The following is a 26,778-nucleotide window of genomic DNA, read 5'->3' as shown; positions in this document are numbered from 1 at the left end:
TCTCTTTTGAATTTGAGTTATTGGATGAAGTGTTTTGCATTAAATACTCACAATATATTTCAGTTTAGTTTAGGGTGTTTGGTGTGAGCAGTAGGCAGTACTCCAAAACATTCAGAGAAAACATTATCCCTTAATGTGTGTGGATATGTGGGAATCCTTATGGTTCGGCGCTTAGGAGGCGCTTCAGAAAAGGCATTAAAAATCTGAGTTTCCTTCCTCCTTTCTGCCTTTTTATCCCTCAGCACTGGGATGCAATGTTTAAAGGAAGGGAAACTTCTTTTCTCGTTTGTGAGTGGTACCCAAATTTCCTTGTAGCTCTGTTCTGAACAACAGCTAAATGGTAAGGTGTCAACCTTATTGAATCTTTTCTTAATTTTTCTGGTCACAGATGGTAAATAGATTAACCAAGTTCCTGGATAGTGTTCTTGATCCAAGCTGCATTTTATGGATGTTAATAATCCAGTTGATGAAAAAGCCCACAGAAACAAACCTATTCCCAAAATGAAAATGCACTCTGAGTATTCAAGCAAGAAAGCTTGCAGGAAAGTGAAGTTACTCTTGTTTAAAGAAGTACTAATTACTGAGTAACTTAAAAATTAGTCATTTCGTCGTAATCTGTGAAGGTGAAGATTTTTAAGGCACTGAATTCTTCCTGAAATTGAGACTTTTACTCTTTAAATTCTTTAGATTGCCTCTTTTTCATATACCTGTTTTTCAGACAATATAAGGAATACTTTACTCATTAGCTCTAACTCATTATCTCTGTTCAAGCAGCTGCAAACCTCTAAAATTAATCACTTTCACCATGAAATGTAAAGTATGGGTAATCTGTGATGTTTGTTCAGTGCAAAAGTTGAACTGAAACTTATAGGAGGCTTGCATGGTAGAGGTGGATGGAGCAAGCACCCTGAGAATTAACCCACAGATATGAAATACATTTGTTATCTTTAAACCTAGAAATAATTCAGTGTTGGTAAAGCTGTTATTTTGATGAAAATATACCAAGCCTTACTCTGAATTGATTTCCGTTCCCTTTTAAACACAGAGTCTAACTAGACAAAATACTAACAGATCTCAGAATTTCATGAAGACATACTCGTAGAGGAAACTACTCTTTTAAGGTTAAAAAATTAAAAAAAAAAATCTGATTGTCACCTCAAGTGCAAAGGGAGAAGCATGCTTAACAGCAATGTCAGATGTACTGAAACACAAAATCCAGTAGCACTTGTTAAAAAGCAAAATGTCCCCTCGAATACTTGCATTGCTTTTGTGAACTAGAGTGGGAATGCAGGGGAAGTAGAAAACGTTTCTGCTACATATGATTGTCCATGGCTTATGCTTGTAAGAATGAAAAATGGAAGTAGATTTTGTTCTCTGAAATTGCTGAATCACAGTTCTTTTCACTTGGCTGTGGCGATGGAGATCAGCAGGGATTTCCTTGGACTCCTGATGCGACACGACACCGACACCGCATGCTGTAAGAATGCTGCCTGATAACAGCTTGCCCATATCAAGAGAAAGTAGCATCAGTAATACTGATGATTGCAGACAGTAAAACTGCTGACGGAGGCTTAAATGCTCTTTATAAGGGCTAACCTTGTGAAAAGAGCCAAGTAAGGGAATCCCTTGGGGTCGGTTGTTTATTTGGTACCGCTGTACTTGTATATAGCACTGAGTTCCCTCTCTAACTTAAGCATTGGATGCCAAGGACTGCAAGAGCTAGCAGGCAAAGAAAAGCTGTCTTGCTTTGTTACAAATCTTTGTTACAAATCTTTCATTTTGACGTTGTAAGGAACTTTGATGTCTCAGTCTACAGTTAAAACTATCCCATGCTGTGTTTCCCTTTGTAGATACATTTTGCTGCTTTCAATTTGAGGGATTCTGGCAACTTGGCCAAAGCTGCTGCTGTGACTGGGCTGTTACAAATCTAAAAAGTCAGAATGGTTCCACAAAGCACGTGCAGACAATCTGTTTCAGGTCTAATGCAGATTTATTTCTGTTTGCAGAATCTCTGAATATGGCATCCTTGCTGATACCTCTGCTTAAGGAAATCAACACTGCCATGTAAATATTAGCCACAGCATGCCAAATCTCTGGAGAGAACTTGCTGTTCTTTTAAACGTTGCCGTTGTTTTGAACAGCTTGCCGTTGTTTCAAAATCATGCTGCTGGTCTGTGGAGGTCAAGTGGCTCTGCCCGACAATGGTCGTACTCCTACAGAATCCTTGCATTGGTACTCACCCTTGTTTTCTTGGTTTTATGCAAATATAGTGTCTATCTGATGGTATTAGAAGAGACATGGGACAGGTATTCCTTGCTGTTATGCCAGTATCAATATATGTAGGGTTATAGTAATATCAAGGCACTGTTGAGTATTAGTATCCTCATGAATGAGGCTAGGAACTGTGATGACTTATGATCTTGCTGAGAGAGAAGCGTATGAAAGTCTGTTTTAGACTGGTCAATCAAAGCAGGAGTACTAGGTTTAAAGTAAACAATTTCAGTATATCTTGATGCTTTTCCTTTTTTTCTAAAGTCAGGTATGTGGTTAATTCCTTCTTCAAAGGAACAGTAAAATTAAGCAAAGAAAAACTGTTTTTGTTTCGTGATTGACACTGAAAGCCTTAAAAAGATGAGTAAAAAAATTTCAGGTTTTCTTATACATCTTGTAACTATTGAGCTCTTATTATTGTTTTAAGTTTTCCTGTTCAGCTTTAGCAGCCATAAATTCAGTGGAAGATTGTGTGTCACATAACTGCTGGAGTTTACAGAAAATGCTGAGTATTACAGAATTTCACAATAAATTATGCCAGGGTTTCACTTTTTTTTTTTTTTTTTTTTTTTTTTTAAATTAGGTCCCCCTGTTCCCTCTTAAAAATTACAAAACTTCATGATGATTATGATGTCTACTTGCTCCTCCTCTCAGGAAGAAAATATTGGAGGCTGGAAATCTAAGGAATTATGTTTAATTTAGTACTTCCATTGTCATAATATACAGATTTGTAAACAACCGCAATGGAAATGATTTTCTTGAAATGCCTTTTTGAATTGATCTGCCTATAGCTTAAAGATCTGTGTGTTAGTGGTTGAGCATTTCTTGTTCCAGTTATATTTCTTTCAAGAAATAAAGATGAGCCTGTGCATAGTTGGCCTTTGTAAGGAGCAGCAGAACAATATATTTGTTTAGAGAGTAAGGAAGCAACATTTAAACTGTCTTTGGCGTCTTGAAACCAGAAGGTGCAACTCCCATATGTTACTGTGTTCTTTATATCTTTCCCTTGAGGATTTCCAGACAGCGCAAATGTGATTTTTAAAAAATCAATTCCAACCGTATGTACATATGCAGAAGTATATACGCAGATAGAGAATTATATGTAGATAAGTTGGTGTAGAAATAAAAAAATTATCATGACAAATAGGCCAACAAAGTTGCTTCTGCTATGGAGAACTACCTCGTTTGTCTGGATGAATTTGGCAGTGTTACATTGTTACAAGCTAAAACCAAATAATTGCTTTAAGGAGGGAAAATCAGATCAATAAAATGCATGTGCCAATTCATTTTATTTGCTTTCTTTTTTCATCGAGGAGTGTGTAGACTTTGGAGTAGGACTGTAAATTTATTTGCAGTTGACTACTGGATTGTAAAGGACACATTAATCTTTCAAAAGGGGAGCAAACTCCCAAATGTATTTTCATATTTACTTACTTTTAACTGTCTTTAATTCCAGCCTCTGTGATCAGATGACTTTGAGTGTAGCTTCTGACCAGCTGATACCATCACTTTCTTTCAGAACAAATTTAAAAAGGTTCCATTGTTGTTGATGAACGGTCACACTTGGGTGAAGACAGGTGGCATTAGACTGATAATTTTGGTTTAGTGCAAGAGATAGTGTTCAATAACATTGAAGAATTTGAATCAAGAAGTGTTGAGAAATGTCACACTTCATCAGTGAGTTCATTATTTTCTACTTGGAGTGGTCAGTGAATATTCAATGTACAGAACCTGGCGGTCATGATTTTTCTTTGCTTTTTAACTTGCATTGTTAACTAAACATGTACAGATCAAACATCAAACACTGGCTTTGAGCCACTGGAATGACAGACTGTTTCAGCTACACTTTACCATTTTCTTGCAGTAATAATGGAACTTCCTTCAATGAAACTTGTCCATCTAGATCAGATTTCTACACTTCAGCTGTTTTTGATGATCCTGCAATGCAGAATGCTGTCAGGAGGAAATACAGCTCACAGGAACATATGATAGTAACTGTCTTTGGTTGCAGTCTTGCAGTTTGGCTTGACTGAAACCAATTGCTTTTTGTCAGTCGTTCTCTTTCAGTTGCTTGGGCTGCTCTTCTTCCCCTTTTTCTTGACGCACTGGGCCATCCTTGGGATTTGTGTGGATAAGCAGGTTCAACTCATTAGAACAGCAGAAAAATAACTCCACAAAACACAAATGAACAGAGTTTGCAGGTCAGCTATTTACCACGTTGCTACTTGCTGTGGGACTAGACAAATGCCAAAGCTGTGCCTAAGCGGATGGAATTCTGTGTCTAGGAAACGTGGGTAAGGTCGGGCTGGGAATGAGAGAGGGCCTGCGGGGGGATCGGTCAAACGCGACTCCCCTTCTGGCGTTCCTCAGCTGTTGGCACAGTTCTGCGGAAACACCTTGTTGCCACATATTGTATGCATGTAGTCTTTGTATGTAAGACCCGTGATGGTGTTCATGTGTGTCTAAGTGAAAGTATGTTTTTCAGACATTAAGGTTTTGTTTTTTAACTTCGTTGTAGGTCTTATTACATCTTAAATGTCAGGTTTATCCCAAGATGCTGTGGATACATGATACACGCTGCCTGTCATGGCTGCTCGTGAGGAATTAAGCCCCTGGTGAAGAAACAGCTGGCTTGGGTTGCCACGTGCTAATGGAGAGACTTTTAAACGGAGTATACAGGGATCCACATATAAACCAAGGTATGTAACTATAACAAGAGAGATCTCTTCAGGCTTAACTTCTAAAAATCAAAGAACAGCTAAAAAAACTTACCTTACATTTGGGCAAATATGATAGTTACATTTTGAATAGCACAAGGGAAATTGACCTCCTATGTGACAGCATTGCAGATTCATCAAAGAAATAATAATTCGTTTTCCTTTTATCAGCTGCTAAACAATGTAAGAGATTTTTTTTAGTACAAAAAAGTGAAATCTTCCTTAAAATGAAAGGTGAACTTATAGAATTTCCATCTAATCACATTTTCAGCAAGATATCTTCTCTTCTCAGCAAAACTATGCATATTCATTGTATATGTATGTTTAGATTGCATTCACAGTGTTGGTATTCTCAAAATTATTCTCAAAATATCTGTTTGCTTCTCAACAGATATCAAAAAAAATAAAAAATAAAATGTGTGAACCGGACCATGGAACATTGTTTACATCTCAAAGGATTAGTGATGTAGGTATGTATGCTTTCGTGTTCAAATGTAATTATTTTGGATTGCTAGAATAAAACTATTTCTGAAATATTTTGTGCAATTAATTGTTGCATATGGAAGCTGCAGTAGTATTTTGATGTTTAACACAAAAAATCTTTCCATAATGAAACATCAACTTTAGGATCATTTTGTCAAGCTTTCTGCAGGTACATGGCAAATGAGAATCCTTAGGAGAGACTTGAAGGAGGATCATGAGATAGCTTTGCAGGACTTACTGTAGCATTTTATATGGGATCCTTCTGCAAAACCATTTATTAGACATACTGCTTCCAGCTACTACATGCTTACTAGTGAATGGAGAAAGAAAAAGAAAAAACAAACAAAAAAACCAAAAACACTGATATCTAATGGCAAGTTTCACTGTTAAAGGTACCTAAAAAGAGATGGAAAGAAAAGTCTCATTCTTTGTCCCCATAAGCATCCTAGCTTACATGATATATTACTGGGAATATGTATGCTTACAGTGTTTGGGCAAATGTTCAAGTATTTTTGTTGACCAATATAATTGTATCTTAGGCTTTAGCCAATTTTTGTTACAGAATATTGTGAAAAGATATTTTGAAATCATATCTACCTAAGCTTATTTTTTTTATTAATATGGATTTATGTGTATGTGTACACCCAAAAATATATACATACAAGATATATAGTATTTATTTATATCTTTAAAATAAAAGACACATCAAACACATGACCTGTAATATAAATGTAAAGTTTGCATTGAATTAATATTGCATGAAGAGACCTTGATGACTTCTACCACCTTAAGTTTGTTTCAAATTCTTATTCAGCAACTCAAATCCTTGTTATGGAAACAGTTAATGTTTTTATTATACTGTTTCTAAATTCTATGCATAATGCTTTCATTTTATGGCTCATACTTAAAGTATTTCTCAAATTTGACATGACTGTAAATGTTTGTGATAACTAGAAAATCTGGTGACTTCTATGAAAAATGGTCTATGCATCCAGAAGTGTAAACCCATTGACTACAAACATCTATATGAACTTGCTGCAACAGAAAAAATGGCATCAGCAAAAATTCAATTAAAGGTACATGTTTTTTATTTCTAATATCAATTATTTTTTTTAAGTACAATGATCACATTTTTTCACTGCCCTCAAAGAATCTGACAATGAATAGGAATAACAAATTGTTTTAAGTGTTCACGATGGGCAAAAGATGCAAGTTTATAACACTGTTACTATGACTTGGAAACTTCAATGTTGAATTATGGAATTTCTTGGAATCAGGGATGCAAAATACATGGAATCTGCTTCCCAAAGAGACAGGAGACGTTTATATTTGAGTGCTTAGAGGAAATTCATCCAGACTCATTAGATAACCAACTCAAAATAGTGGGGATAATGAAGAACTTATGGGAATGAAAGGGGATTGCTCTGGAAAGAAATTAAACCAAAAATATAGACATGAAGTGAAGATTTCCAAAAGTCAAGCTGAAATAGAGCTTGAGAAGAAAATAAAGAGTTTTATAGCCACATAATGTAAATTTAGAGCTGGACAGAAAGGTGTAAATAGCCGCAGTATGTTCCAAATAGTAAATAAGAGGTAGTCTGTTTAATACTAATAAAGTTCAATGAAAGCTTTACCTCTGCTTTTGTTAGGAATGATGTTTTATAATGTGTTTACAAAGCAGGGTGACAAGCAGAACTGAAGACAAAATTCAGTGCTGTCAAACTGGAGAGAAGACTATGTACCAAATCCAGTATCCAGAGTAAGCGCCAAAGACCAAGCACTCATCCAGTGATGTAATTTCACATGCTAATTTTTTTTGTCTGATCTCGGAGACATTTAATAAATCCCTCAGTGATGGATAATAAAACCACAGTGGGTGATACCATACAAGTTGAAAATAGCAAGGTGGTTTGGTATATTAAGAATGGGGTTACAGGGAAGGAAACATTTTTGACAATGATAGACCCAAAGTCTTCAGTTATGTACAAGTTAATTAGAATAAAATGTGAAGAAAAGAATTTGTAAAACCGAGTAAGTAAATCAAAAATGCAACCAGTTTTTAAATATGGGGGAGGACAGGATGAACACTGGTAGTTCTCCAGACAGCCTCATTACAATCTTTACATTAGGCATATACCAAACAGGTTATGACGGAGTTCTACCTTTGTAGAAGAAGGACCAAATAATAGAGAAAATGTGAAGACTAAATTAGAAAGGTTAAGATATAGCTAACTCTTGAATACTGCATATGACCTTCATCATTATAGTACCTAAAAAACAAAGCAAAACAAAAACAAAAAAACTTGAATAATACAGGAAATAATACCCTCATAAGGAAACCTAAAGGAGTCTATCTTCAAGTATTTTAAGTGAAAGCATTGATCAAACTTGCTTACGTTAATATATGTCTATGTAACAGGTAGGTGAAATGTGACAACTTGATACCAGAACTGTCAGCAGATAAACCACTCACGTGTGAATCAGTTGCAATTTCTTGAGCTTTAAGCTACCTTTGGGAAAGTGAATGCAAAAATGCAGACTGCAGTTTTATGTGTGCATTGTTTGTTGTATTCCCTGCTAAAAAAAATATATATATATTATAGTGAGTATATTCGTATAGGGAGAATGTATTCATATATTCTTACTCCTTTTTCTTCAAAAATTTCCCCATTCTTATTTTAACATCATACTAAAATCAGTAATGTACGCCACAGCTTTGAAAAGAGACTTTATAAAAGTGACATTCTATTCTTCCAAAGCTTTGTAGATTTTATTCCCAGTTGCCTGGGAATGCTTTTATCGGGATGACAGTTTAGCTGGGCCGTCGATGCAGCCAGCGAAGTTGGATTTGGGCTGGTTTATTAGCTTAGGTTCAGCGTACAAACACAGCTCATTTACCTCAGAAGTGCATGTTTGACAAACAGTTTAGCTTTCATGTGCCATGACAACGAAACTGTTGGGTCCTGATGGGCCTCGGTGCGGTGTGGAGCCATTCCGAGGTCTTTGTGGTACACATCTGGAGCTGAGCTGATCTCAGCAGCTGTGGCCTGCGGCTGGCCCCTGCTGCGTGGCTGCGCTGCGCTTCCAGTAAGCTTGCCCAGCTGCCGTGTGCCAGCACGCAACCGGCAGTCAGGCTAGGTGTTGTGAGCTCTGAGATCTCGTGGTGGTGGTGAGGTCATACAGCGTCTTTGACAAATATCAGACCTCCATGCGTAGAACCGGTCCTAAACAGAAGCTAGAAAGTCCTGTTAACTTGAGGGAGCTGTTTAGAGATTTGTGCTTGAGTGTCTCTCTATTTTGCTTGCCAGTGTCTCCTCTATGAATATGTATTACCTGGCTTGTCAGTGTCACTTGCGTAAAAGATTGGAGAGTTGATGGATTCTTTTTTTATTTTTGTTTTTTAATTTTGTGCCATTCTGAGGGAGGGCTTCTGATTGCTTCCATTACCTACAATTCAACAGGGGAAACGTGGGATATTTTTGTGAACAAGCTCATTAAATAGCAAACCCAAAGGTATGGGAAGACTGTAGCTCATCTAAGCGCTCCTCCAGCTGTTCACTAAATGGTTTGTTCCTTTGAAACTAATTTTTCATCATTTGTCTTTAGGTGTTTCACCCTTTTTCAAGTGTTTTCCAACTGAGTAGGTAATAAAATACGTATGCTGAAAGCTCCACAGAGAATAAAATGTGTTCCCACCTGTTTGTTTTTGTTGGTGGTGCTGATTCAGGTAATCCAAGTTCTGAAGTGCTGGGTTACTTCTCCATGGATGTGGAACCACACAAGCAAATGACAAATCAATTGTTGTCCGCTTAAGGAAGAAAAGTACTTGTGGATGAGAGCTGTATGGGAATGCTTCACAGCTTCCTTCTTTGGGAAGCCTGCTGGTGTCACCTACCCAGCAGGTAGAGGGAGCGGAGATGTGGCCTTTTAGGGGTTTTGCAGTCCTTGTTCTTGTGCATGTGAAGGCAGAGGGGGCAGTGTGTGGCTTTGTCCAGCTTTCACTATGCAGGAACATTGACTAAGCATTTTTAAGAATGAATTACTTCCACCTGAGACAAATGAAAAATTAGCAGTTATGTCTCATAATGGTGTTTCTTTCCTGGGCTAGATGTGGAGTGAGATCTTTATTCCTTACTTCTTGTTATGAACTGGGACAAGAGTTTCCAATTTTTTTTCCTTGCTCACTACTGTTCTGCAGTAGAAAGTTATAGCATAAAGGAAGGTCTGGGGAGGAGGACTTAAAAAATAATAAAAATAAAAATAGGTGGTAAATTATGGGGGCCTCTGGAAACAGGGGGGGGTTTTGCAACTAGAAGTAGTTGACTGGGGGGGGATGGGGTCAGGTGGCGAAGAGGAAAGCTGTGGCTGGGCAGCAAGAAAAGTAGCAGAAGAGGAGCAAATGTTTGCTGAGCTGAAATCCTGCTTTGTCCTGATTGGTCACTGAGAGGCAGGAAACAGTCATGATGGCAGGAGGATAAAATAAAACTGACCTAGCTCAGGGGTTTCTGGCAGCCACAGACTTCTTTTTCTTCTTCCTTCATTGTTGATTGGCCAGAATCATCTGGCTGCTATTCCATCAGCCTTTATGGCTTTTCCTCTAGTTTAAGAGGTAACTCCATCTATCTCTGTCTTCCTATTATTAACTGAAGTTGGAAGCAATGTCTTTGTGAAGCCATCAGACAATTTCAAAGTATCTTTAAACGGATAGATTTTGGGAAAGCACCCTGTTTTCAGTAATCAATTTTTGAAATTCTTTTTCGTGAAAGAAACATTTTTACTCTTTCATCTTCCCACCTGTAAGAGTTTATTTTTATTTCTATTACTAATCTCCCCTCTATCACCTGAGGAACAGGGAAGGAAAAGAAAAGGAGAAAAAGGAAGAAAAAAATACAGTCCATTTTCTTCTAGTTTTCATTTTGATTGTGATTTGAAGTAGAATAATTTTTTCATGGAAATTGATTACATTTCAACCCACTGTTCTTCAGAAAAAACAGTTGTGCAAAGAGCTTTTAGGTTCACCATTCTGTAGTTAAATTTTGATATGAAGGCATTTGATAAAGCTATTGAAAATGCTTAAAAATACTTATAAGCATTTATTTTCCTGCAGATTAAAAAAACAGAACAATTTTCAAAAATTAACAAAGAGCAAATGCTGCTGAAACAGCATCGCCAAGTGTGGTGGCAAGAGCATAAAAGACTGAGTGAGAACAGGTAAGACCTGAAGAATCTTAATTAGCTATTATTAAAAAAAATACATCAGCAGACAGAGATTCTGGTGTGGCATACTTGATTAAAGGGACATTAGGAGGATAAACATTAAAATATCTTAACCGAAGATAAATCTTTGTGCAGGGCAGGAGAGTTTGTGGCTTGCATTGAAAGGGGTCAGTAGATGCAAAGAGAACAGAAGAAAGGAGGGCAGAACAGGGTGGATGTTCTGCATGTACTTAGTGGCACATACCGTGGTCTCCAGCTGTTTAGCTGACCTATCAGAATCTGAAGAGCCTGTATTTGTAGGAGTATCAGAAGTTTTCAGATGTTTTTTAATCCTTTTAAGTGTCAGTGTGTCTCTAGATATGTTGAGTTGTTCACTGTTGTAACAGGGAATGTTAATATTGTTCATGAGAACAGAATTATCCTCTCATTGCTAAAGGTGAACAGAGTATTCAAGAGACATTTGAATAACATCATTGATAATATACTTTAACTTTTGGTTGGCCCCGAAGTGGTCAGGCAGTTGGACTTGATCCTTCTAGGTCTCTTCTGATAGAACTATTCTATTCTATTGTGTTCATGCTGCAGAAGCTGTTTTCTCTTCTTTTGAATGATGTATGCATGTACCTTATCTCAGAATTTTCAGGAAAGAATACTTTTGGTGGCCTGCTTCAGGTGTTTTTATGTTTTGTTTTGTTTTTTTCCAGAAATACTTGTAACTTCCTGACCAAACTACAGACAGCTTTGTTGTCCTAGGTCTACTAGCTTATGTGTTGCATGTACAGCAGATCAGTAACAGCATGTTTTAGTCAAAAGAGGGTGGCTTCCCTACTACTTTTCTGTAAAACGCCTGACCTTAATAGATTCCCATGCAGAGAATCTCTATTTTTACTCAATTATCAGAGTATTTGAAGCTTAGTGTTCTTGTCAATTTAATAAATAATAAATTAGAAAAATAAATAAGAATTATTAATAAATTTATTATTATATTAATATATTATTATATTATTATATATTAATATAATATTTATATTATTAATAAAAATTAATAGATAAGAAATTAAATCTTCTGTATTACAGCAAACAAACAAACAAACAAAACCTCATTAATACCTTGCAGGGAAAAAGCAGAAGCAGAAGTAAAGATTGTTCTTGATGAAGGAAGTCATAAGTATGACTCTTTTTTGGACATACAGGACTTGGGTAAGACTTTTCAATTCATGTCTTGGTTCTTTATTATAGTCAAAATTATCTTGATTACTTGTTTGTGTTTTTAAATGCCTGTCATGACAGCTTTAGATTTAGGAAGTATAGTGCTACATAATACTCTGTGTGTCTGAGAAAGCTTTATGTTTCATTTGGATATAGAGCATAAATTATCAAAGGAATGGGATGCATACCAAACAAATACTGTAGCTCCTATCTGGCAACTAAGAGAGAAATTGAAATTCTGGATGTCTGAAATGCAGCATTACCTCTCAGAAGACTCTTGTCTGAAATATAGGTTCAGTCCAGTTGACATGTTACAGCAGGTTGGTATTTTAGCTTTACAGTTTCTAATCATTGTCTTTTTAGCATTTTTATTTATTTATAAGCAATATTTTAAGAATATAACTCAGAGTATTCAGTAAGCTTTGTATTTCTGGTACTGCAAATTTTTCACTAAAATCTGTAAAAGCATAGCAGTGTGAAACTGGAAATCAAGCTTTTTGTTCCAAATAAGAAATTTCATATTCTAGCAATACAAAGTAACAGTAATGTATTTCATGAAATAGATTGAATTTGTGAAGAAGCAACAGGAAGCAATTCTGGAATTTCTTAACCTTGAAAGTCTGACTGTGGAAAGAGAGCTTGAAGCCTATAAAAGAAAAGTAAGCTTTTCCTTGTAAGTTTAGTTAACAGTTTCTGAGAAAAAATATAATGCAGAGTAGTCTGAGTAGCATTTTTCATCACAGGCTTTAGTGCGTTCTTCTGAAGAAAAAAACAAACTTTTCCATGAAGTTCCTTCAGCTCTACTATCTTTGGAGTTCCCCTATCCAGATTTGAAGAACTTAATTATCAAGGAGTACTGTAAGCTTGCAAATGAATACTGGTCTAAGCTTCAAGAGGTTGATCAACAGCTAAAAGTCGTATATAGGTAATGATATCTGTTTCTAGATTTCTTTTACTGGGGAAAAAATAAACTATAATGTATTTTACAATCTACAGATCCTGCAGTTGCCCTTACCATGATAGCTGGTTCTATTTTATTCAGTACAGAAAATAGTTGGCTCACTGCCCAATTCTGTGGGGTTAAAGCCAGTAACTGTTTGCACAGCTGTGAGGATTGAGGCAGTCCTTTCTAAAGAACTCATCTGAAATAATAAGTGAAATGTTTTGTGAATTAAAAACCAACAATCTGATGTGTGTCAAATGTCCTCTTCACACACTTTTATATGGGTAGAAGTGATTCCTTCTGTGTGATACACTATCAAATTAAAGTCAGAAAAGTACAGCCTTTCTGAGGGAGATCTTAAATGTATTTATTTATAAAGTTGATAAACAGGTCCAATCTCTTCAAGAATGTTGGTTCATTGCAGTAACTGTCATCACAAATAAATGTGAAACCATATGTAGATTCAGAATAGTTTATTATTATGTAGATGGGGGGGTAGAGGGGAGGAATGTGGCTCAAGAAAAGCTGGTGGAAATGGCAGTGGCACCAACCTGCTAGAGGGGTGCGCAGGTAGGCTGCCTGGGACAAATTACCTGATTTGGGTCTGTGTATGCTAGTATTATTAGATGGGAAGGTATAAAATCATAAATGAATCATCAGCAATTGTCTTGGGTATGGAATTTAAAGCTAAATCTTGATCTTTTTGTTTGCCTTCTGTTCTTGAAAACTTTATTTCTCATATTGCTCATTTAGATTTCTGTGATTTTATCCACAACATTAAAATGTTTTCAATACAAAAGGCAAAATTTGCGTTGTTCTTGTAGAATCGCTTACTTTCAAGATATGGGGTTTATAAAACACAATGTTTTTTGTTACTTTTTACATTTGTTTTGGAAAATTTGCATGGAAATATTTTGAGTTTGCAAAGATACAGGATTTAATTATTCTATAATTCATCAAGGTAACCTTGATCCAACAGATAATACTGTGAAAAATTGAGTGATGTAGATTTTTGACCTTATGTATCCGCTGTACCCTACTGACTAATGCAGCGCTTGTGAAATCTTTGCAGTTATCTCATTGCTGTCTACCTGAAGATAACAATACAATTGCAATACATTTTCACTTGTTCTTGTAATTTCAAGTTGCTCAGTAGAACAATATGATTATGTAGTAACATAATCGTAACTTCTTCCCCAAGGATCTGAGGATTATTTCTGTCATTCTTCCTCTGTCATCATATGTGTGAATGTACAGAAAAAAGCACTGGGTTAATACATATATCATTGTTTAACTGTTCAGGCTTTCTGCAACGAAAAAAATTGGAAATGTGCATAGAATATCTAAAGAAGAAAAGTGAGAATAAGATAATCTGGTCTGCTATGTTCTTTGTGTGTTTTTCAGTCCTACTAGAGTACATGCTACAATGTTTATTGCTTTTAGAAACTTAAGAAATAGGATTAGAATGTTTGATCAATCCAGATCCACTTATTTTATTGATGCTGAAACACAGTTGTTGTTGTTTTTTTTGGGGGGGGGGGGGGGGAATTGTCCCACAAATTGTGGACTTGTAACCAATGTGTTATAGCCGATGATTCTCTAAGCATTGTTATATTTTTGCCACAATTTCCAAGGATGTCTGAATTATTTGAATAACTGAAAGATGAATTGAGTACTACATATTTAACACTGTATCTTCAGCAACATCAAATGAAAGGAATATTATGACTAAGTCAAGTAAACCTGGTCCCTCTTTTTGGGTCTATTGACAGGATGTTCCTGCTGAACAACCAGCAATGACTCAATTGATAGAGAAGTTAACATATTACTTGGTATAGAGAAGTTAACATATCTCTTGGTGGCATTGTTGCAGTCTGTCTGCAGATTCAACCACACAGCGGTGCATCAAGTTCAGGTTGTCCCAACTATTGCAGAGGATATGTGGGGATTATAGGGCAGAGAGGGTAACTTCTCTTCCAAGTTGTTTGTATTTTGCAGGGTATGTAAAGCTGAGGATTAACCCTGGGTAAGTGTTTCAAAGGAAACAGCTGCCTCAGGGCTGTTGAATATAAGACAATCGCCCTACTTCAGTTCTGAAACAAAATAATGAAGTGTTGTCTAGTAGCAGAATGATATATATATATATATATATATATATATATATACACACACACATACATGTATATAAGAAAAGCAAGCAGTATATTTAATATTTAAAATTTGGTTGTACATTCAGCCTTGTATAAGTTTGTCAATATCCTGTCACTGAAGCAGCATGATGCTAACTTAAATATTTGTCTAAAATGCGCTGGTGCTTTTCAGATTCTTTTCAGGTGAGGTCTTCCTTTCTGGAATTTTACAAGAGTTTTAAGTAAGGGAATGTCTTGCATTTAATCAGGCAGGATATTTTGTAATTCTGTCCATTTTATGGTTGTGAATATGCTGGAATGGATCATGCTGGGCTGGATTGTTTTGGGCTGGACAATGCTTTTTTTTAGCTGTTTGTCTATGAACAGCTGACAAAATCTAAGCACAGCTGACAAAGCTTGGCACAGCTGACAAATCAAGACACTGGCAGTCAGTGTTTTCCTACTCACAATAAACTACTTGCAGCTCTAGCTGTAGCTGTTAGCTCCCCAGAGTATCCACCACTCTCAATTTCTCCATCTTGTTCCTAGGTAGTACAGAGATCATAGAATCACAGAATGGCTCAGGTTGGAAGGGACCTTAATGACCACCTGGTTCCAACCCCCTGCCATGGGCAGGGACGCCACCCACTAGATCAGGTTGCCCAGGGCCCCATCCAGCCTGGCCTCCAGGTTGAACACCTCCAGGGATGGGGCATCCGCAACCTCTCTGGGCAACCTCTTCTAGTGTCTCACCACCCTCTGAGTGAAGAATTTCTTCCTAACATCTAATCTAAATCACTTTGATAGTTGAAAACCATTCCCCCTTGTCCTGTCATTATCTGTCTGAGCGAAGAGGACATCTGTCTCTCCATCTTATTTATAAGTCTACTTGAGGTATTGAAATTGAGATCCATCATTAGCTGGCCATTAGAGCAACATACAAGTCAGAGGGATCCTTGCAGAGATGAGAAAACTGGGGTGGAGACTGGTGCAGGAACTGATGCGCCTGCCCATGTGCTCTGGAGGCAGAGCAGGTCGCCAGGCCAGCCTTCTGAGCACAGAACCTGTCCTGTTCCCTGCTCTCAAGTTTGTGGTGTGATGTCTCCTGATTGAGATGCATCTTACTCTGCCTCACTCTTGTAGATGTAAGACCTACATTTGTTCATGAATTTGAATGTTTGGAAAGAATGATGTGTTATCTTAAGAAAAAGAAATGGTACTCAGCATCAGTTGCAGTCAGATATTTAAGTCATGCATGACAAAGAATAATTAATTTGTTCATTAAAGTTACTCTTCAGAAAACCCATACATCACACAGATTCTAAAATTAATAAATAACCAGATTTCATTAAACTCCTCCCTTTTCTCTACAGGGAGCTTTTCAAAGCACTCATTTCTGAGGATCAGTTGCAAGACATCTTCTGCAGAGGCAGTAAAGGTTGCAAAAATAACACATCTTCCCAGTAGCACTTCTTTATCAAAGCTCAGGAGCTGTTATCTTTGGAGAACTGTGTCCGCTGTTCAAGTCCTACAACCTGAAGGTTACAAGTTATTACTGCAACCATTCCCTGTTTAATGGATTCCTTAATCCCATTATACTCTCCTGGGCACTATTTCTTCTTAGCATATGAGAAAACCCTCTGCTCAGACATCTATATTCATCGTCTTTCATGAGAAATTTAAGCAATCACCTACAAAGAAACACTTTCATTACTAGAGAATGTCTGCATTTGCTAATGTGATTCCACATTTTATGTTGTCTCTAGCACTTACTTGGTAGTTGTCAGTCACTGCAAATAAACTTTTTACAGGAGCTAAATATTTTTCTTTCCCCCATTTCAAAGCAGTCTCTATTTCTCCTCATAATGCTGGATTTAATAGCAAACAGCTGTGTCCTACAAATTGTTTGTCAGATATTCCGCACGGTTTATAAGAAGCAAAAAGAAAATGGGTGGAGAGTAAGAATAATATAATTATCTCAGATAAGATTCTTGAGGGAAATATAGCTCCATGCACAATTGTGCTAATTTTAACATTAATCAGTCTCAAAGTCCAGTTTATTACTCTAGTATTCTTAGTCCTAAATCTGTAACTGCACAAGTGCTGTGGAGCTTTTCCATCTGAGTTTGCACTACTGGACTGTAAAGCATCCCCACAGAGGAAATATTTGAAGTCCTGGGTAAACAGGGAAGCCAGTGGGCAGCAAGGTGAGGTGTGGCTGGGTGTTACATCGTATGCCATGCTAACTGTGCCAGTTCATTAGGCCTGTTCAGGTGGCATCGTTTTCATTCATTCTAGTCAGGCTGCTGTTGAATTTTTATTTTTATTTTTTATTACAAGCCACATTTTGTGAATTACTCTAAAGCTGTCAGCAAATGCAGATCGTGAATGTTTCTCTTTGGAAAAGCAAAGATCTAAGTATCAGTGTATTACCTTTGTACTGTGACGTGGTACTGTTACCTGCAGACACTTTGGTCATCACGGTTGTTAATTTTCAATGTGTTGCTTTCGTTTTACTCTGATAAACAGATAAGTTACACAAACGCACTACAACAGAGGATCAGCTAAGAGTTAATGCTTCATGTTGTGTCCCCCCCCACCCCCAAAAGAAACAACAACAACAAAATTTAAAGGTGGAATCTCTCTATACACATATTACCATTGCAGAGCTCTGTTTTGTTTTGTTTGTAGCACTAATGGCATTAATAACGTTGCTGGAATTTATTGAAGGAAGTAGGGTGTGATTTTTCGTTATGCAGTTATCTTCGTTGTGTCGTCTGTGTAAAGATGAGAGTAACTTTTAACATTTATTCAAAGAAAAACAATATAGGGAAAGCACACATGGAGGGCAAGAAACAAGGTGTTCATAGTTATGGAATAAATTTTTTAATGTTTCTTCTTAATTTGGTTATATGTTGCCGCCATTTTGATCATGGAATAATGATTCTATGCTGAAAATGGTCTAGTAAGCTAAGAAACATTTTTATTTCATGAAATGGGGAATTGAAGGAAGAGAAGGAAGAAGATCTGATCACTGGGTGTCTCCACAAAGGTAGGTGAAGGTCAAATCCTTCTTTTTTCCTACCCGATCATCTCTAAGACCAGAAAGGTAAAAATAAAACTCTTCTGTCTGCTTGAAGAAAGCTACAAAATGAATGCTATTAGGTAGGTGAAAATAAATGGCACTCAGTCCAAATTCATGCCAACTTCATGGCAAAGCAAGCAACAGTGGAAAGCGCTGGGGTGGGATGGGGGAGAATGTGAAAAGTGTCATCAAGAGTTTGGGTTCCCTTGCCTGAGAGTGCATTACGTGGGAAATGATTTATTGAAATGGGTTATTTTGTCTTCATTCTTGAGGAATGTCTGTAGGTGAAGCATTCCGTATCTTTAAATGAGCAGATCTAGGGATATTCTTCCTCAGTTTCCCAGAGTATTTTACAGTGGTGATTATACGCTGTTTTTATTGCACAGCATTCATTAAACAAAAATTGTGTTAAACTGTATTAAATAGATTTTTAAAATATTTTTCTCTACTGCTCTCTCTTTAGAGGTAATGGTAGATCGTATCATAAAATCTAGTTTAATATTATATATGATTGTTTCACAAAACAGCAACTTGGTCGTCTTTTCTAAATGCCTGGTATTTCTGCCTACATAAGGATAGTTGTCCTAACATCTTACTGAATTCAGGGCCGTTACATACCAATATACCGCTGCTGGCTCAGGAAGTCCAAGAGCTGCAAACAGTTGGAGGCTGCAGGAATTTGGTGTGGGGCATAGATTCATATAATTACCTTCTTTTAATTATACCTGGGCTTTTAGTCACTTTTGAGAAGAGATCACTGGGATAGAGACACCTTTTGGTCTGACTTAGTATTGCTGCTCTGACATTAATGCTGATGACAAAAGCCTGATATTTAATGCCTACATGGCAACGTGTTCAGACCGAGGGTAAAATCTAACCTCTAAACTTGTGTTACTGTGCTTGAATTTTTTGATGTTTGTTACATCTTGCTACTCTAATTTTCTGAAATGCATGCAGGCATACTGATTATTTCACCTCCTACTTAAAAGAAACAGGAATCTTTTGTCTTGCCATGATTCTGTGGCTGTCATAAGTTTTTTTTAACTAATCCCTCATTTAGCTGCGTACAGATATCATTTCATTCACTTTAATCTTTTAATTAGCGCTCAGTGGCAGAAACCGATCGTCTTCCTTTTTCACACTGTATTTTCCATGTTGTGTGACTATTCGTTGATGTAACTTCATTGAGAAACACAATGTCATTCCCTAATAAAAAATAATAAAAATAAAAAATAATAAAAGGTCACATTAAAAAGGCAGTCTACGTTTGCTTTGTATCATTAAAGAAAATCTGTATTTCCCAGCTTTGATCCAATATCAGGTTTACAGGGTTGTGTCATAGAGCCCACTGAAGGTTTAGGCTTTTTTTTTTTTTTTTTTTTTTTTTTTTTTTTTTGAAACACCTAGAACCAAACTTCTCCTTTTAAAATGTTAAATTACTTTGGAGCTGATTGTGTTGAATTTGAATTTCTGTAGGAACAGTGAATGGAAAGAAGAAGATCAGTGGGTTTTTCAGACTGTTATCAATCAGTATCCAAGTGATCTTCAGAGAAGAAGGACTTTGTACCTTGATGTGCTGCAGAGATACCTTCCTCACAAATCTAGGCACGATCTGGTCAGTGTTGTTAGTTCAACTATATACTTTCTTGTATAAAACATGTAGTGAGCATTTATATTAAAGAATGTTTATCAAAGGTTTTTATTTTGTAACAACTTAACTATAGATTTTATTCTGTACAGTGAAGTTGAGGGATGTTCCTGTCTTAAAAACAAACAAACAAACAACATTCGCTTCTTCAAAATAAGCACCGTGGAGATTTTACAGTTCCACAACCCCTTACTGCCAAATTCACAAAACTAGTTTGCTAGCATTACTTTATGCTATACGATTTTATAGTTATGTCTTACTATTCTGCCTCTCTTGTTATTTTTATCTTTTATAAGGATGTATAGCATTGTCACACTGTCTAGGAATACTTATTTTAATAGCTCTATGGCACATATATAGCACGAAGAGTGGAAACTTATCTCCTGCTCTCAGAGAGAGGCTATTTTTACATTCATAATGCATTTCAAATTGATTACTGATTCTTTTTACACTCTACAGTGAATAAGCACATAGCAGCTAATAGAGAAACCCAGTTCAAGGCCAGAACATTTCAGGATGTCATAGGGAAAGTAGGAGTCTTTTCTTATCTCTGCATGTATTTTTAGACCATCTACTTCCTTATGTTTGAGGAGTGCCTAGTGTAAAGGAGTGGCAGTGTAGTGATACTGATGAATAGCATAATTTCACCAAAAGTAAAGTTCTTGTGGATTTCATAACTCTTGAATGCGAGAACTGGTTTAAAGAATTATATGCTTTGTATAATGTATGTGTACTTTTAAACATAGCCATTATTAATGGGCCTCCCTAATTCTTCAGAGGGTCACTTAAAATTTAAAAATCATCATTCTGCATTGAATGTAGTATGTATATCAGCATGACAAATACAGAAATGTTAAAACAGTACTGAGAATCTGTTCTTAAAATGTTTGTTACATTAACATAACTAAATTTAGAGCCTCCTATTCTTCCTTCTTTCTGAAGAATGGATCAGTGGACTAGAACTGAGTGCTTGATATAGTAGCAGGTCATCAGAGAGATCTACTTTTTAGAAGAACAAACTCTGCATCCCATTTCTTGCTCAATAGTTTCTTAGCTTGGTTTAGCTGCTTGCCAGTAAGGCTCACCTGAGTTTCAGAGACCAGTGATGGCAATGTGAACCTCTGATACAGTGGCCTACACACATCTGAGCAAAAAAAATCTCCAGAGGTAGTGGTACCACTTTACCTTCATCGATCTGTGAGTCAAGAGGAAAACCTATGAACTAGGCACCAGGTGAGTCAGCATGCCCCTGCCAAAGGCCTTGAAGTGAGCACCAAGGATGCTGCCCTTGGAACTTGTGAGCAGAAGGCCATCTTCATCCCTGTAATCTTCATCCTTGTAACTGGTAGTTTTTGGTAGTTTTTTGGGATGTAAGACAGGTCCAAGTTTCTAATGCCTCAGACTATGGAGCCTTACCTGGTACTACTTCTGTCAGTGTTGTGAAGCTTGAGTGTCTTCTGGAATCTCAATGAACAAGGCCAAAGAAGGTGTATTTAAGATTAAAAACTGGATATTGGTAGTGGCAGTATGCTGCTTGTCAAGCCAAAAATCAATTTCCAAATTTCCTGTTAAGAAAGAAAAAGTGAATCTAATTCTCCTCTGTACTACACTTGTACAACTGCTTTAAGTGGTGGTCTGTTTTTCTGTAGGAGATCATAACTTTCTATGAAAAGCATCACGCTAAAAGTGTTCAGTATCTCTGAAGATGTATTGAAAGGATCTAACTTGCATTGTGTGTACTCTATGGCAAGAATGTGTTTCATTTATTCTTATTCCAGAAGTATAGTTCAGGAAAGAACAGTGGTTTATCAGGATACTGAAATGCCATGTGATATAGAGGCAGACACCAGGGAAATACTGGAATGCTGTCATGGCCTACTGACACTGGGAGACTGCAGTATACCTAATACCTGGCAGAATACTTTCAGGCCCTAATTGTGGATTCCATAGGGATGTTGGTGATGTAATAATTATACGAATGATATTCAAGGTTTGCAAAATACAGTATTAATACATGGTGTTAAGCCTTTCTGAAATGCTTTACTTTTTTAGGTTATTCATGAGAGAGCTTGGGATCATTACAATTTCCTTAGAAATCAACACAGAGTTTTGATATTAAATTGGATTCAAGCTAGGAAAGCCTTTTTACTTAAGGCGGTGATGGCTGTTACTGAAGCCTCCGCTGCTCAGGAAGAAGAAGTAGTGTCTGCTGATAACAAACAGAAGCAACAGGAGATTTGTGCTGATCTGAAAGCCAAGGTAGGTTCAGTTATAAATCTAACACAAGCACATCTGTTTTGTACTGCCAAATTCAAAATGAATGCAAGCAAAAACTGTTTTAAAAGTTACGGTATGGTTTTGAAGATTCTCCATTTCATTACTCATAGGGATCCATGTTAGCGTCATATTCCTACCAACTCTTGAACTTAGTTTGTATTTTTTTATTAAGAATTTGATTACCTAGTATGTTTTAGGCCTTACTCTTAGTTTCATGCTGTGGGTATAATCTCTGCATGAGCTGTGATCACATTTATTGGTGGATTTTGAGCACCATCTAAGAGTTTGAACTGGTATTTCTGTATTGGAAGAACAAGATCTGTTCTGCTGTTTGGAATATGAGAGACTGTAAACAAGCCACCAGGAGTAGAGGTCTGGTGTCAGACTCTGCTTTCATTTTTAACTCTAGCAAATCACAAAATATTTGTGTGTTTTGGTTTCATCCTTAGCAAAGTGGGCTTAATACCTGCACTGTGTGGTTCGTCATAACTGGGTTTAACACTAGAATCTTCATAAGTGGCAGTGAAACACGTTCCATTCATCATCACTATCACCAGTCTATTAGATAAAGGGTAGTCTGTTTTCAGAGAAATAATGAATATCTGTCTTCATTTCTGTTTACTTTTCAGGCATAGAAAGCATTCTTAAAAATTGATCCCATATTGTGTTTGCCCTTGTTATAGAAGTTTCACAGTATCCTGAAAGGAGATTTGCTGTGTGAAGAGGTGAACAAGATTTAAAACAAACAAACCCTGTTTTTTTCTAAGGGTATTTTTCTAAATAAGATCGGAGGAGCTTGGACACAAGAGGAGAGCATTATGTTGATGCCTAAGGCATTTATAAGGGGAATCATATTTCTGGGCATGAAAGGCGTTTGTTTGAACTGTTCTCTGATTTTCTACTTGCACAGAAATTATCATATGAAAGCATATATGATGTATTATTTTCACTTGATCAATATTATCTTTGAACCCCTACTTTTCCATGAAGTACTAAAGACCTGAAAATCACAGTAAACCTGAACTGTGATTAATCAGGATTTTTGATTTTGAGTTTAGTTTTTCACTGCAATAATAATACGAAGGACTGCCCTCCCCTCTTCCTGGAGTCTTCTGACATAGGAAGGTTTGAATCCAAACAGTTTAGGGTTAGAAGCTCTCTGGGCTTGACTGAATGGGGAGTACTTGACTTTGTAGCCAGCCTGGTGCCAAGTGGTGTGAGGAATGCTTTTCTAGAGTTCTATCTTGACCCCAGGCCTCCCTTTCTGGAATTGCTGTTTCTCTTACCTGCACTAGAGGAGGTGGAAGGGACACTTATTCCAGAATTGTGAATTTTATCAGCCAGTCACTCCCCCCCCCCCCCCCCCCCCCCCCCCCCATGAAAGTACCAAGGAAGTGTTATGTTATCTCCATGTAGCTTAAGATTCTCACTGTTGCATTCATTGCCTCAGTCTTTAGATTGTGACCTCCTGTTTCCAGTAAGCTGGAGCTGTTTGAAACTTACACCTATTAGGCCTACACATCTCAAGGGTTGCTTTCAAAGGTGACTTTTAAAAAAAGAAAAAAAAAAAAAGGTTGAAAGCCTGATCAAAAGCAATTCACCTGCTTCTCAGAAGAGAGGAATAAAAAAAAGTACAGTTTTGCTGTTAAAGAAAGATATCATTGTGACCCTGTTTTGATCAGCTCTGCAGCTGAAGATGGAAGCTGAAACTGGGCATGCTGTTTTTCAAGAAGATTATTCTGAATATATCCGTGTTTTTTGTTGTTGTTTTGGCAGCTATATATGCATTTGAAAACTTATACTTTGCCCAGTTATAGTTCCTTTTTCAGACTTTTCTTTCCACACTTCTGAAGTGTGCAACTACAGAAGTCATACTGTTGAAAGTGGTTGTGGGCAACTATCAGCTAAAAAGTAACTCCTGGTCTAGGGAGTTAAATGTGCACCAATTAAAAACCATCGTGTTGAGGGTCCGTAAGACAAGATTAAAAAAAGTGAATCTCTCTCTGCAAAGGAAGGAATGTAGAGCTGGAAAGCAGGGGATAGGAGTGTTATCCCACTTTTTTGCCATTAATTGTCTTAGCGTTTTGCATTTCTGTAAGTTTAATGTAAGGAAATCTTACTGAAACCACTTTCCCAGAGGAACAATGTAGTTGTTATAATGATTTAGCTGTAGAGTTAACTTGGTATGCTTGTGAAGAGTTTGTATCCTGAACGTGAGAGATGTAGATCTTGTTCATTACACCAGCTGGTTTCAGAGAAAGCCATAGTATGCATAAGCCTTTTTTCAGCAGCTGTAGAACAAAGCTATGGCACATACACTGTAAGATCTACATGTCTAAACAATCCTAGAAATACAAAGGATTGCTAAATCCATTTTGCATACACTGTACAAAAATACATGAAAATCAAAATGGCTTATTTAAGCAGCAGTTGATGATAGAATGTGAGAAGACTAGGCTCTGAATAGCCACCTTTCCCTTTGCTTCCAGTCAGTACGCCATGGAGAATTGTGGGAGAACTACACCTTAAACGAGTGATGGTGAATGACCCATGTTATGTTTGGTGCACTTTGTAGTGTGTGGATTTATCCAGGTTCAGCATTCTGTACCCTATGCTGTGTTTTAGTGAAATTCCTCTTCCTAAACAAGATAAAGAGAAGTGCATTGTTCTTTGTCAAAAGGCAGTTAAGTAATAAAGTGGGAGTGATCTTTTAAGAGGGTTAGTAGTGTGCTGCTTCACAGTTGGTTTTTAATGGCTTGAAGTACTTGCTGTTCCACATTTATAAATTCAGTTGATGTTTGCTTGCATTCAGAATATTATTTTTGAATTGAATTTATGAAAATATTTGTAATCCAGTTATTTTCACCTTCATATAAAACAGTTTAAAAAGGACAGTCAAGGGAAGACCTACAAAAGTAGATGAAACGGGAGTTGAATCTCCTGAGTATGATGCATAGGGTGCTTTTTCTTCCTTCATATAAAACAATGTACCCCTTTTCCTTTAAATCTTTTGTGTTCCAGGATTAATCCCCACTCCAGTGCTAAAATCTCTTGCAACAGATTGTTAATTTTTGGAGAGCAATTTTTGCACTCCTTATCCTGACAGAAACTAAGATAAATTAATTTCAAAAGAAGGATAGTTCGATGGAATTAATGGAAATGTTACAAGTTATGCAAAGCATGTTGCAGATTGACTTTCTTCTTCTCCCTTCCTGTATAATGAGAACAGTGATTTTTTTTTTAATAGTCAAATATAGTCAAATCACTGATTTGAATGAGTTGACTATTACAGGAGATCAACATTAAGGTACTGCAACTGGCTGCTCATGGCTTGGACTGGCATACGTTTCGTTGGGTTAAAAACTGGCTGGACAGCCGGGCCCAAAGAGTCTTGGTTAATGGAGTTAAATCCAGTTGGAGGCCAGTCACTAGTGGAGTCCCCCAGGGCTCAGTACTGCAACACAGTTGCATGTGTTTCTTTCTGTTCTCCTGAGAATACCATCACAATTCCATTTAAACAACCCATTGTGCCCCAAAACTTCAATCAGAGGAGCATATGGTGCCTCAGCTGAGACATATCTGTCTCAGTCACCTGGCTGCTCGGTTTATCAAAGCTTGTAGGATCATAAATGTGTTTGAGACTTACACATATCTGTCAGGTTTAGTTGAAATTGTCCAGTGATCCCCAAATTATTTGGGAATGGATAGTAAGACAAGCAGACACCCTAACCTTATATTCTTTGGAGAATAATCTTCCTTCTTCAGCTAGGAAAGTAGCACCTCAGGCAAGTAAAATAATATGCAGTAGTACTTTCCAAAAGTAGTAAAATATCAAAGACACTGTTCATAGCACTGCATAAAGAAAAAGAAGTGAGCTTAATTTGCTGTCCTTACATATACAGTACAAAGTAATTGTAAATAGAAGTGCAGTTTAAGGTTATGTATGAGTGAATATTTAAGCCTACAAAATATTTAAACTTGCTAATAATATGTTGACACTCCTGTTGTCAAGAACTGTAAGATTTCTAAATAATACTGACTGACAGGAGAGAGGAAATACCAGGACAAGCTGTGAAGAGTAAGCTGTTGATGTATTGTCTTGAGCAAAGATACTGTGACATACTTTCAGCTTCAGGGAATCATAGAATCATAGGATGGCTCAGGCTGGAAGGGACCTCATAGATCACCCAGTTCCAACCCCCTGCCATAGGCAAGGACACCACCCACTAGGTAAGGTTGCTCTGGGCCTTTTCCAACCTGGCCTTGAACACCTCCAGGGATGGGGCATCCCCAGCTTCTCTGGGCAGCCTGTTCCAGTGTCTCACCACCCTCTGAGTGAAGAATTTCCTCCTAACCTCTAATCTAAATCTCCCCTCTTTTGGTTTAAAACCATTCCCCCTCATCCCCTCATCTGATTGAGGAACTGAAACTGGTTCTCTGCAGCATCACAAGGTTTATAGGTACCAATCCCAGCCTTAGTGACTAAATTTCCTAACTGAAAATAGTGTCTTTTTACTAGTCTTTCTTTGACAGAGGATTATTTTCAAATGATTTTCTTCTGTATCCCTTTTTCTGATGTAAGCACTTTGTAGCTGAAAAACATGTCTATGGTTCTATTAATGATGAAAAGTTACTTTTATCCACTTTCTGATTTTCAAATTACATTTTTTTCTAGTGGTGGATATGGACTTTTGTGGGACAAAATTTAATCCTAATGACAGTAGTTTTGCTTTTCTCCGTTACTTCTTGCAGACGTCTTGCGGAGGGTAGCCTGTGGAGCACAAGCTGCTCAAGAGTAC

The 26,778-nt window shown here is 37.1% G+C and overlaps 1 protein-coding gene across 8 annotated transcripts in view; it reads left to right on the top strand.

The window, feature by feature from the left end:
• Window positions 1–26,778, top strand: part of CCDC148 (coiled-coil domain containing 148) — a 66,012-nt gene that overhangs the window by 10,596 nt on the left and 28,638 nt on the right. For 4 of the 8 annotated variants that reach the window (XM_050711456.1, XM_050711455.1, XM_050711457.1 and 1 more), the window contains 10 exons: window positions 4,790–4,970; window positions 5,380–5,458; window positions 6,426–6,547; window positions 10,579–10,682; window positions 11,806–11,888; window positions 12,054–12,217; window positions 12,461–12,556; window positions 12,626–12,822; window positions 19,531–19,669; window positions 21,755–21,961. In XM_050711456.1, coding sequence (XP_050567413.1) covers window positions 5,404–5,458; window positions 6,426–6,547; window positions 10,579–10,682; window positions 11,806–11,888; window positions 12,054–12,217; window positions 12,461–12,556; window positions 12,626–12,822; window positions 19,531–19,669; window positions 21,755–21,961 — 1,167 coding nt within the window. In that variant the 5' untranslated portion in view covers window positions 4,790–4,970; window positions 5,380–5,403. Of the gene's footprint in view, window positions 1–2,174; window positions 2,233–4,789; window positions 4,971–5,379; window positions 5,459–6,425; window positions 6,548–10,578; window positions 10,683–11,805; window positions 11,889–12,053; window positions 12,218–12,460; window positions 12,557–12,625; window positions 12,823–19,530; window positions 19,670–21,754; window positions 21,962–26,778 lie in introns of those variants that run through there. The other 4 variants (XM_050711458.1, XM_035566043.2, XM_050711460.1 and 1 more) reach the window with 4 other exon arrangements.

The sequence above is a fragment of the Cygnus atratus genome, chromosome 6 (genome assembly GCF_013377495.2).
Source record: "Cygnus atratus isolate AKBS03 ecotype Queensland, Australia chromosome 6, CAtr_DNAZoo_HiC_assembly, whole genome shotgun sequence".
NCBI classification, from domain to species: domain Eukaryota; kingdom Metazoa; phylum Chordata; class Aves; order Anseriformes; family Anatidae; genus Cygnus; species Cygnus atratus.
This window is presented reverse-complemented; position numbering and strand designations above follow the sequence as displayed.